Below are 12369 nucleotides of genomic sequence, written 5' to 3'. Positions count from 1 at the left end.
CCCGTCATCATGAGTACATTTAGTAACTTAAGGTGCCTTATACAATGCCTAGCATACAGTAAACAGCATAAATGCTAGTGTGCCTGCTTTTAAAAAAGAATCTAAGAACAACTTAGATTTGGCAAAGAAAACAGAACAATCTACATTTATTATATAAATAAGAGAATCGGTGGTAAAACTGAATGGAAGAAACAACTTATCTAAAACAGAGGTCAGGCCCTGTGGCCGGTGGGTCGGCTGCCTGATTTGCACACAAGGTCTTACTGGAACCCAGCCGTGCTCATTCATTTACGTATGTACTGTCTGGCTGTTCTTATGCACCAGTGGCAGTTGAGTAGTTGGGACAGAGACTGTATGGCCTACAAGCCTAAAATAGTTACTCTCTGGCAAGAAGTCTGCAACTCCCTGCTCCAAAATATTCAGGTTTCAAAATTTCAAGAAGAATCTGCTGAAATTCAGTGACCTTGAACTACTAAATCTAAACCAAAACATTAAATCAAAATGATATTTTACCCCCAGCCTAACACATGCTATTTCTACCAATGTGCAAAGGAACAGAGTACACAGTAACACGGAGGGCCCCGAACTGGCTGCCAACAAAGTCTGCACTTGTTAATGACAGGAGACCATACCTGGTAAACTCCTGGACAGCTTCTATTTTGGGGTGATAGACAACAATTCTTTTCTTTAGCATCAGTGCTGTGTGTAAGATAACGGTTTCCATTCCAAACTGAGATACGATGTCTTAAAACAAAAGAAATGATAATGTTACTGCATTAGATATTATGTTAAAAAATTAAGTTTTTATCAGAAATATTTCTTGTCAATACAGACAATAAATGTAGGTAAATGTTGTAAATACAGAAGCACCTTATTTGGTGGGTGGGCAAATCAATCTGTATGTCTGCTCCCGGGATGGGTGTTACAGTAGCCACCCCTGCACCCTCCAAGGGACTGTATGCTGGATGCACAGAAGAAGCCTGACTCACAAGAAAGTGGAATTATATGAAGGGAACCAGCAACTTTGGTGCCATGAAAGCTCAAGTTTAAAAAAAATGTTCACAGACTGCTCCCAACCCACACATAAATCACTAAATAAGTCCTTGTGAGACAGCTGGAAAAACACCTAACACCTCATCAGGGATGCTTAGAAACCATATAAAACAGCAGGATCAGGAACAAAGACAGGCAGGCGCTGTGGGAGGATGAGAATGGAGGCCAGCATCACCTGGAGCTCCCGCCTCCTCCCTTTTAAGGACCCCAAGGTCTTGGCTTAGCCCTAGGCTGGACTTTCCAGGGAGGAGACAGAAGCAGGGAATTAGACTGGGAACTCTTGGGCAGGGGCTTGAGCTCCCCGGATGGAGGAAGTCACTGCTAAGATCTAAGAAAAGAAAACGATGGAAGTCAGGGGAGATCTCAAGCCAAGAACTTCAGGTTACTGGTGAAAGAACATTTCTACATTAACAGTTGGAATCATTCAGAAAGGAACACCACAAATGTCTCCTCTCCTGACAGACTTCTAACCACATAAGGAAATGGAGAAGTTGAACTACACTCCCATGTAAGAAATAAATACTGTACAGATGAAGTATATGAAAAGATGAAATCACAGTTTAAAGGGAGATTGTCCTTGGCTTAGGGATTTTGTTTTTGTTGGGATGGACTAATCTGGGATGGGTTTGTTTTTTTTCTTTTCTTTTTTACCTTTGATGGAGCCTGCAAGGTATGCCTTTCGGGCATCAAAGTCCTTGCTGAGAAAAGAGCCATTTTCTTCACTCTGGCATATACCCTTCGTGAGAACCGCGATGTAACTCTCCATCATCTTAACAGGGCTCCCGTGTTTCAGGTACATTCTGTGAGAAAGGACGAAAAGCAGTCATACCTGATTTAGCATGAACCACCCAGAGAAGTACGCTGAGGACAGGCATGGGTACTTTCTAAAGAATCCAAGCCGACTTGCTGACACACTTCTGAATGCCTGAATCTTTTCATGACCACGGTTACTTCTATAATTTGAAAACGTACTGGTAAAAAAACTAAAACCACCCCTTGAGAAATGTTCAATAATTCTTTGAAGTAGGATCTCTTGTTATATCTGGGGAGGCCTGCTATGGTCCACACAGGCAGGAGAATGAGCTGTGGACTTTCTGAGGCCCTGCTGTTCTCAAGAATATTGTATCCTTATCTCTTTTTTTGTCTTACTTTCATAACTGGTGTTGTTCGTCATGACTCTTTTATTGCTGGGATTTCCTTTGACAAGAAAGGAGTCTTACGCATTGTTCACAGAGAAAGCAGTAATTAGACGTAGAACTTACATTTATTATCAGAGTTCTCAGAGGTAGCTATATTTAAATAATTAAGAAATCAAACTCCTCTAAGTTTCTGGTGATAAATGCACACTAGATACATTTATCAAGTTAAAACTTCCAGAAAATGCAGACAGGAAGCTGGCTACATTTATACCTAACATGTGACATCAGTCCCTTCCCCTGAAAACTTTTCCTGTGAGAAACTAAATCTGAATTCTGCTGGAGAAGTAGGACTGGATCTACTTGGGCATTTCAGTAGGGACAGAAAATTGGGATGAAAATAAAATCATTGTTTAAGACAGATCACTTGAAAACTATATGTATTGCAGATTAAGTGAAAAAAAAAGCAAGTGTTTTAACTGCCTAATAAATTTTGTCAGTCATCAGTGTTTTTTTTAATTATTATTTCAATGCACAAATTGGGGGGAAAAGGTAGAGAACAATGAATATGGTAAACTATCATAATATATATATGTATGTGTGTATATATATATATAATAATAATCATCCCCATGAACTTGTACACGCTTATCTATGGAGAAAACATCTCCGATACAAAATAAAGAAAACAAGCCCAGGAGCTGCGTTAGGGTTGGGGGTCGGGAGGCAGAATTGGAGACTAGGAATAGGGGAAGGGAGGGATTTAGTTTTCACTGTATACCCTTTGTATTTTTTTTTTAACTCTGTGCCTACATTATCACAACCAAACCAAAACAAACAAAAACACCATTAAAATTATTAAATTTTTAAAATAAAATGAAATTTAATTAAAAAAATTTTAGTTTAATATTATAAAAAGGGGTCACGGCAGTGGACCCGGGTCCCAGAGGGGAAATGAACCCCTCCTTGTGGGCTCCCGTGGCCACAGTGGGCAGCATGCTGGGGGAGGCAGCTCTCCCCAGAGATGGAAGGGAGCACCTCACGGCCTTCAAGAAGTGTTTGTTTACGTGTGTGTGAACAGGCATATGCGTTCGTGGAGAGAATGAGTATGTGCACACAAGCACGTGGGCATGGACAGGTGCCTGGGCAAGCACCAAGTGTGGTAGGGGGCTGGGGGAAGAGGAAGCGGTTGGCGATGGCTTTGAACCCTCATTTCTCTTGCACTGTAACAGGGGAGTGTGACAGTGCTGTGGCACGGAACAAGCTGAGAAACCCTAGGGCTTCCTCCTGAGCAGGAAGTGGGGTCTAAAGCAACCTTGCCTTCTGGGCCCCAGAATATTTCCCTGTGAATTCAGTTGCGTAACCTAACTCTGACTCAATTAAATGAAACAGGAGTCTAATGTTTGTTCAAAAACACCTTTGCAGTAGTTTTGGTTCATGGCTTCTGGATAGTGCCTCTTCTAACGATAATAATCTCCCCTTTGTGTCAGTGCCATATTTGCAGACAACTGTTTATAGTTCAGGTGAGCCATATATCTGCAATTTATCGCATGAGAGCAAGAAGTCTTTCTTATCAGAGCTGACTGCTAAAACAGTAAAATTTGTTTTTGTCGAAATACAACCTAACTGAAACTCTTAGGTCATGAGATGATATTCTTCGTGTGTGTGTGTGTGTGTGTGTGTGTGTGTGTGTGTGTACATAAAAATGGCAAAAGGCAATCATTTATCGGGCTTATAGTGAGAAAAAACAAAAAGAATTCCCTTTACCCTCCCCTCAAAAAAACACTTACTGGGCATGAACTTGAGGACTGAGTGTTATACGTAACACCCAGAATTATAATTCTACCCAATGATATTAGGAAAAACCCAAAACCCTATAAAGCCCTGATTAAACAAAAAGCCAGTATCTCTAACATATAAGACAGGTTTCATTAACTCCACTAGATATACTTATCAAGGCAAGAAAGTAAATTGGTAGAATTTAGATAAATTTTTTCAACAGCTGAGATGAAATGGGAGGAGTCCACTTGAATCACAATTAACCAATTCATCAGAGTTTCTCCACTCCTCCGCATTCCAACTAAGAAATATTTTCCTGTGCTTTAGCATAATTCAAACTGCCCATTAACCTTCCCCCAAATGACTCCCACACACAGACCCTGACACACAGGCCCCAGCTCACCAGTTCCATCCTAAGGAAAGCTCCAGACTGGAAGTGAGTAGAAATAACAAACCAAAAGTGGCAAGTGACTCAGAATGCCCAGAAATTACAACAGCAGTGCAAACTGCTTTTTCTTCTCCCCTCTACCACCTTCCCTACTAAGAGGAGCAGTATCATGGAAGCAGAAGACAAAGTTCCTCTTTATAAAACAGTGTCTGAAGGGCCGGTAATGATTAAGTGGGGGAAACAGAGGGCTAAAATACGCTTTCTCGGTGTAGAAGTCTGGTATGTAACTATTGAGTAAGATCTTCATGTTTGTATATTAGTATTTAACACAGTTTTCATACAGACCTACACAATATCCTAGTGAAGGCGGCATATTTCTCTGGATTAAAATCTTTGGCGGTCAGAACAATAGAAAAATGAGTCACCTGTCCAAAACAAAAAAAAGTACACTCTTTAAAGGCACTTTAATAGAATTAATCTTTATCACTATATTCTAACAAACCTTTTGTACAAGATCTACCAGCATTAAAAGGAAAAGACCAAAATGTAACAAGTCCTCGCTTGCTTCTTTATACTTTTATGGGTATAAACACACATAAAAAAAATTATATTTATATATACATATATTTAATTTCCTACATAAGAATGTAATGCGTTTAGAGTTAGAGTTTCTTTCCTCAAAAGCATAAAATATTTCAAATATCAAAGATGTGAGTTTTTGGTGGGGAGGATACAGCTCAGTGGTAGAGGACATAGTATCCCGGGTTCAATCCCCAGTACCTCTGTTAAAAATAAATAAACAAATAAACCTAATTACCTCCCCCCTCACCAAAAAATTTTTTTTAAATGTGAGTTTTTATTTAAAGCCCCCTACCTTCATCAAAGCAGAACCAGAAATGAGGGGATGAGGGTACAGCTCAGCAGTAGAGTGCATGCTTAGAATGCATGAGGTCCTGGGTTCAATCCCCAGTACCTCCATTAAAAAAAATAAAAAATTAATGTAATGACCCCCCCCAAAAAAGAAAAAAAAATTGTTCTAAAAAAAACCTATAAGATATAAATTACAGAATAAAGTAAATCCATAATTCAAAAAAAAAAAGATAACTAGCAATTCTCTATCAGACCTATGACTTAGTGATCATTTTTCACAAATGAAATAGGATGGAAAACACAAAAATACATTTCAGTAAAATTCATACAGTAAAAATCATAGTTCCCAAAATAGTCAATTCTCTGTAGGATGCTGTAGAAGCTAAAGGGCATTGTTATAAGAAGCTTCACTTATTTATATGCCTCTATTATTATACATATAAATTTCTGATAATCATACACTTATTATTCCCATTAATGAACGTCTTTCTGCAATTTACATTTTCTAATTATTTATCTCTGTTTTGTCTTAAACGTCTTAGAGTTACTAAATTGTTGCCTTCCTGTTGTTTTAAATGTAATTCCTTAAATTTAAACCAGTATCTTGGACATCCTTCAAACTGTCTGTGGCTGGCTATAAAATTAGCCCTGAAAAGGTAAAAGGAGTCCCCACCTAGAAGCTCACAGCCAGGAGCTCAGACATTTCTTTCCAAGATTTTTTTTCTCTGGAAAAAGGGCTGGTTGTTTGGGATTAGGGAAGTCCACAATGACCACATGCTTACTTGTTTTCAGCAAGTCATCTTGATAGTGTTCATATCAAATGACACACAAAGTCTACTGAACACATGAATTTCCTTAGTTACCCTTTCTATTCTTAACATATCCTTATCATCAACAAATGAAAAAGTTTTCTTAACTAGAATAATTATACCCTTTAAAATAGTTTTTAATTATGGAAAAATACTTCTTCCCATTTTTAATCATAGTCAAGGCTTTGAAACTACTTCTACATTTCTACTCCAAGTATAACCTGGGAAAGGCTCCTCCACACCAACCACAGGTTAGTCATATAATATATACCAATAAATATTAATAGAATGAATGAATGAAATGTGAAAGAGAACATTCCCAATGAATATCATATATTTAATATCTTTACGAAGTATTTTGTGAATGATGAAGTCTAAAGGGTTTATTGGAATAATCTTACATCACTTAAAAATATTTTTGGGTTTTTTGACCTTTATACAGTCATACCTTTTTCAAAACGGAAGAATCTGGAACTTCAACTGTTGTGATATAAAACCACGTTCTTCTGTACTGACCAAAGACAAAGGGGTGGAGAAGTTTATTTTCATCTGTAAGGCAGCACTTTCTCAGCAGCAGGTTCCTTAAAGTAGCTGTCGTGGAAGGATAACACCACACCCACAGAACTTCTCCATTTGTGTCCTTTTCTACGGTGGAAAGATGGTCACTGTGAGAATGTCAAACAGCAGCAAGGAAGTGAATTGATTGGTTACTCAGAAGCACTTCGTGGAATCAGTTTTAACATTCCATTTTACAAAGCAACCCTGAGCATATGAGACCCCAGATTCCCACCTACCTCTCCTGGTCAAGTTACCTAGCTCTCCTGATCTTCAGTTGTAGGCCACCTGGGTAAGAAGCTTTTCTTACAAGTCATGAATGAAAATGTAGCCTTAGAGGTTTGGTAGGGGTCTTCCCTAACTCCTCCCGCACAAATTCTCATAAACTTATAATCACTTTACATTTTGATCCAGTTGGAAGGATCTTTAATACATACATAGGAAGGGTGTGTTGAAAACAAAACTGGAGATTAAGAAAATGGTGAAATCTCTTTCAAATCAAGGTATGTACTGATTGTATGAATTCTAGATTTAAAGTTTTTAATAATAATGGTTAAATAGTCATATATGTACTTTCATTATCAAAGTCAGCAGCTCCATAACAAAATAGGAACAATTTGCTAATAATAACTCCAGGCAAAAATAGCCTAAACTTTAGAGAAATAGTTACTGAACATATAGCAGTAAAAATCCTGTTTTAATCTACAGACTTAAAAAAAAAAACCCAAAACCTTTTATTATGGGAAATAACAAGTATATTAAAAAGTAGAGAAAATGATAAAATGTATTCCCTCATCTCCATCACTTAGCTTCAGCAATTACCAACACCTGGCCCTCATTGGTTCATAAAGGGGAGGAGCGCCCCTCCCCCCATTATTTTTAAGCAAATCCCTTTTAAATTCATGTCAATATGAAAAATAAAAAAACTGAATTGAAAATATGTCATCCTTTTCTTCGCTGTTACCAGATAAAGTCAGAGTTTAACTCAGCCTTAATTGAGAAGTACCTTCAAGAAGGACTAAGATGTCTGAGGTACATAGGCTTTCCTTTGAAACGGTTTCAAAATCACATTAGAAATACAGGAAGCCGTTCCCAGAAATAAGCACTCCTTTGAGACACTGAAAAATAATCAGCAACATTTCACTACATTTCCGCCGGCTTTTCTAAATCCAAGCAATGTTCTTGTACCCTGGGGTTTGGTATGTAAAAATCTCAGGAGAATACTTACTCAAAGGACAATGGCACGCTGGGAACCGACAGACGTTCATTCAAGCAACCCAGTACTCAATGTCGCTGTCAGATGAATGGTTGCTTCAAATATTCACCCCGAACCACTGCACACGGCTTTGACACACATTCCGGTCTGCCCAAAGATCCCAACGCACTTCCATATCCATTAACTCCTCAAAACTAACTGGGATTCCACCCAATGTGATTATGTAGTCACCCGTGCACAACCTCTATCACATGATGCATTAGTTCCCCAGTGGTACAAGTTGGGGCTCCGAAGCTAGACTGCAAGTATCTCAACCCTGGGTCCCTCACTTTGCAGCGTGCGTCCGTGCACAAATGACACCCTGGGCCTCCACCTGCTCCGTAAAATGGGCATCAAACATAACCCAGACCCCCTGGAGCCGAGGTGAGTTAAACGAGAGATAATCCATGCACAACACACGGCACCCCTGGCCGGCACAGTTGGCCACCGCGTCTCAAATCGCTCGATCACATGATTGGGGCCAGCCAAGCGCCGGGCTGGCAGTCTCGCGTGGCCCCCTCCTCGCTTCGAGGGACCCTTGCCCCGCCGCCTCACAGGAACGGCCTGCGAGATGCTCTGGGCCTGGCCCGGGGCCCGTTTGCGCAGCTCGCTCACCCTCCATGTCTGGGCTCGTCTGCAGCCCGGGGCTTCCCGGAGGAGCTCCCTCCCAGACCGAGGAAGCCTCCGAGGTCCCCCTGCCCCGCCGCCTGGACCAAACAGGCCCCACACAAGGCTGCGGGCGCACGGGCCCAGGGCGGCAGGCCGGGGCCCTGCGCCGAGAAGGCCGGGCCCCGTAGCACCTATCCCAGGCCTGTGGAGGGAGCCGCGCCTTCTACGCTGGCGGCGCCCGGGGCCGCGGGGGCAGGGGCCACCCCGGGCCCAGGCGGAGGCAGAACTAGGTGTGGGCCTGCAGGGCAGAGCACCTGCGTCCTCACCGATCAGCCCGACTCCAAGCATCAGCTGAGTGTCTGCAGCCTCAGCCGCAGCCATCTTCCACTGCCGCCCCCGCAGCGCGCTGCTCCCGGCTCCACGCTCCCAGCTCGCAGGCCCAGTCCCTCCTCCAGACCCCGCCCCGCCAGCTGGCCCCACCTTTCTTCAGGCCCCGCCCCGCAGGCTCCCGACCCGCCTTCCTCCACCGGGCCCCGCCCCCGCCCTGGAGACTCCACCCCGGCCCCCTCTCTCCCGGACTTCCTGCCTCTCCACTCATCTTCACCCCTTGGTTTCTCACCCTCTTGAGACCTCCCTCAATTTTTCATCTGCCTCCTCCTCATGTCACTGTAATCTATGCTCTTCTCAGGCCTTCCTCATTCTACCTCTGCCCTCCAATCTGGCTCAAAAGAGGCGACCCAAAGATGGAGGAAGGGTCTCCATTTACTCATTCTTTCATTCATCCAGCCATCCACAGAACAAAAAAAAATGAGAATTTAAAATAGCTTTGGGAATATAGTGTTGACCAAGACAGAGCATTCCAGTAAGGGAGTTACCGAGTAAAATAACAGCCCAGAGTGATAAGCCTATTGCAATAAAACAGTGCCTGCCGTTTGTTAGCGGTTGGAAGTGTGCTGATCTAAAGTGTCAAGGAAGGCTTCTTTCAGGAAGGGATATTTGAACCAATCTGAATGATGGGAAAAAGCCAGACCATTTGGGTGGCTCCAAGATCCCTCCTTCAGGATTCTCTGTGCCTCCAAACCCAAATCACATAAAACTAATCAGGGAAAATCCCTGGTGCCTATAGGAATACAATCCCACCCCCACCTCGATTGATCTTTTTTTTTAAGTATTTAAAATGAAATATTTCATATATACATACCAATCTAAGAAAAACGTACGGTTACCACCCTAACAAATAAATGTATTACAAATGCAGGTGAAGCACTTCCTTCTCTTCCCTAATCTCCTGACCTTCCCTAACCCACAGGGGTACCCACTATTCTAAACTTGATAATTATCATTTTCCTATATGTTTGTAAACTTTGGTATATGTGTGTGTATCACACAAAAAAAATTGTACTCCTCATAAAACTTTATACCATTGCAACAGTAGTTAACATGTATTGAGTGGCAGGTACTGTTCAACTTGTTTTCCTTGTATTACTTCCTTAAGTCCTCACAGTACTCCTGCCTGTAAGTCCTATTATGATCCTCAATTTACAAGGGAGAAAACTGAAAGGTGATGCAATTTACTCAAGATTACACAGCGTGCAAGTAGCAGTGCCAGGATGTGGAACCAAGCCGTGGGCTTCCAGACACACACCAGTCTCTGTGATACACAGCCTCCCATTTTGTGGCTTGCTGTTTGTATTCCTTTGTAAATTGCTTTTTTTTCCCTTTTGTTCAGCTTTATGGTTTTTTTTAAAGATTTATACAAGTTAATATTTATAGCTCTCATTCAGTAATTTTAACTGTTGAGAGATATTTTGTATATGAAAATATTATTTCCATTGTCTGTTAATGGACATTAAGTTTGCTTGTTGTTTTTTACTACATCACTACATTGCTGCTGTTTTGAACAAGTCTCCTTATTCTACCTGCTCTTTACCTTGGGAAATTCTATACCATCAAGTCTCAAATACGATTTCTTCCCTAAACCCAGGCGAAACTACATTCTCTCTCTTCCCAGGTCAAATAGCATTTGGCCATAGAGCTAGGATTGGAGTATATTTAGGTGTGTATATGGCTCTTCTATTTCTTCCATTAGACTGAACTCCTGGAGGGCAGCACTCTGAACTGTGCACTTTTGGATTCTTTGTGCTTACTATTGTAGTAAATAGTTGTTAATGTTTCTAGTTCCCACAGAAGATACGCAGGTATTAGGGGTTAAGGAGGGGAACGTAGGTTCAGAATCAGTTTAAAAGCCAAACAGACATTTGCACTTATGTTTCATTGGCCTTTTCAATCTCTAGTGGGGTTCTACAGATAAAATATTTACAAGGAAAACATCTTCTTGTGGATTCTCTTTTCTTTTAATTGTTTTTTAAATTTTATTAGAAACAAATTCTAATGCAAGAAGAGGAGCCAAGATGGCGGAGTAGAGAGACTCATAGCTCATCCACTCCCACAAATACACCAAGAACTACATCTACAAACCCACTGAATTGCACAGAACACCTACTGAACACTGGTAGTGTCTCTCGCTTTGAAATATAGGAGGATTCTCACAAAATCCATCTATGCTGTATAGCGCAGGGAACAATATTCAATATCTTATAGTAACTTATGGTGAAAAAGAATATGAAAACGAATATATGTATGTTCATATTTGACTGAAGTATTGTGCTATATACCAGAAACTGACACAACATTGTAAACTTACTATACGTCAATAAAAACATATATATATATATAAATTTTTAATACAATATGTAAAAGTTACACTCAATTTACAGTTACTATAAAACATTAGCTCTGTTCCCCATGTTGTGTAATACATCCCGGTAACTATCTCACACCCAACAGTTTGTACTTCCCACTCCCCACCCCTATTTTGTCCCTCCTTATCATTGGTAGCCACTAGTTTGTTCTCTGTGTCTGTGAGTCTGCTTCTCTTTTGTTATGTTCACTAGTTTGCTGTATTTTTTATATTCCACATGTAAGTGATATCATACAGTACTTGTCTTTTCCTATCTGACTTATTTCACTTAGCATAATGCCTTCCAAGTCCATCCATGTTAATGCAAAAGGCAACATTTCATACTTTTTTATGGCTGAGTAGTATTCCATTGTGTGTGTGTGTGTGTGTGTGTGTGTGTGTGTGCGCGCGCGTGTGTGTGTATACCGTATTTTCTTTATCCATTCTTCTGTTGATGGACACTTAGTTTGTTTCCATATCTTGGTGATGGGCAAATAGTGCTTATATGAACATTGGGGTACATGTATCTTTTCAAATTAGTGGGGGTTTTTTTTTGGATATATACTCAGGAGTGGAAAATAAAAATAAACTCCAAATGGATTAACGACCTAAATGTAAGACCAGGTACTATAAAACTACTAGAAGAAAACATAGGCAAAACATTCTTTGACATAAATTGCAGCAATATTTTTTTGGAGCCATCTCCTAAAGTAAAGGAAATAAAAGCAAAAATAAACAAATACAACCTAATTAAACTTAAAAGCTTTTTCCTAGCAAAGGAACCATTGACAGAACAAAAAGACAACCTACTGAATGAGAGAAAATATTTGTAAATGATATGATCAATAAGAGATTAATATCCAACATATATAAGTGGCTCATACAACTCAACATCAAGAAACAAACAACCTGATTAAAAAATTGGCAGAGGGTGGGCAGAAGACCTAAACAAGCAATTCTCCAAGGAAGAAATACAAATGATCAATAGGCACATGAAAAAATGCTCAATATCACTAATTATCAGAGAAATGCAAATCAAAATTATGATGAGGTATCACCTCACACCAGTCAGAATGGCCATCATTCAAAAGTCCAGAAGTGACAAATGCTGGAGAGGCTGTGGAGAAAAGGGAACCCTCCTACACTGCTGGTGGGAATGCAGTTTGGTGCAGCCA

At 40.5% G+C, this 12369-nt stretch overlaps 1 protein-coding gene across 11 annotated transcripts in view; it reads right to left on the bottom strand.

Annotated features, from left to right (window-relative positions):
• DENND10 (DENN domain containing 10) overlaps positions 1–12369 on the bottom strand; it is a 38326-nt gene that overhangs the window by 8405 nt on the left and 17552 nt on the right. For 2 of the 11 annotated variants that reach the window (XM_072971980.1, XM_072971972.1), the window contains exons 2-5: positions 6484–6700; positions 4702–4781; positions 1705–1853; positions 633–744 (exon numbers count right to left, since the gene is read on the bottom strand). In XM_072971980.1, coding sequence (XP_072828081.1) covers positions 633–744; positions 1705–1852 — 260 coding nt within the window. In that variant the 5' untranslated portion in view covers position 1853; positions 4702–4781; positions 6484–6700. Of the gene's footprint in view, positions 1–632; positions 745–1704; positions 1854–4701; positions 4782–6483; positions 6701–7596; positions 7709–7818; positions 8745–8768; positions 8932–12369 lie in introns of those variants that run through there. The other 9 variants (XM_072971979.1, XM_072971978.1, XM_072971974.1 and 6 more) reach the window with 9 other exon arrangements.

This window comes from Vicugna pacos, chromosome 11, assembly GCF_048564905.1.
Source record: "Vicugna pacos chromosome 11, VicPac4, whole genome shotgun sequence".
Lineage (NCBI taxonomy): Eukaryota > Metazoa > Chordata > Mammalia > Artiodactyla > Camelidae > Vicugna > Vicugna pacos.
The sequence above is the reverse complement of the archived record's forward strand: the minus strand, read 5'-3'. Positions and strand labels throughout refer to the sequence as shown.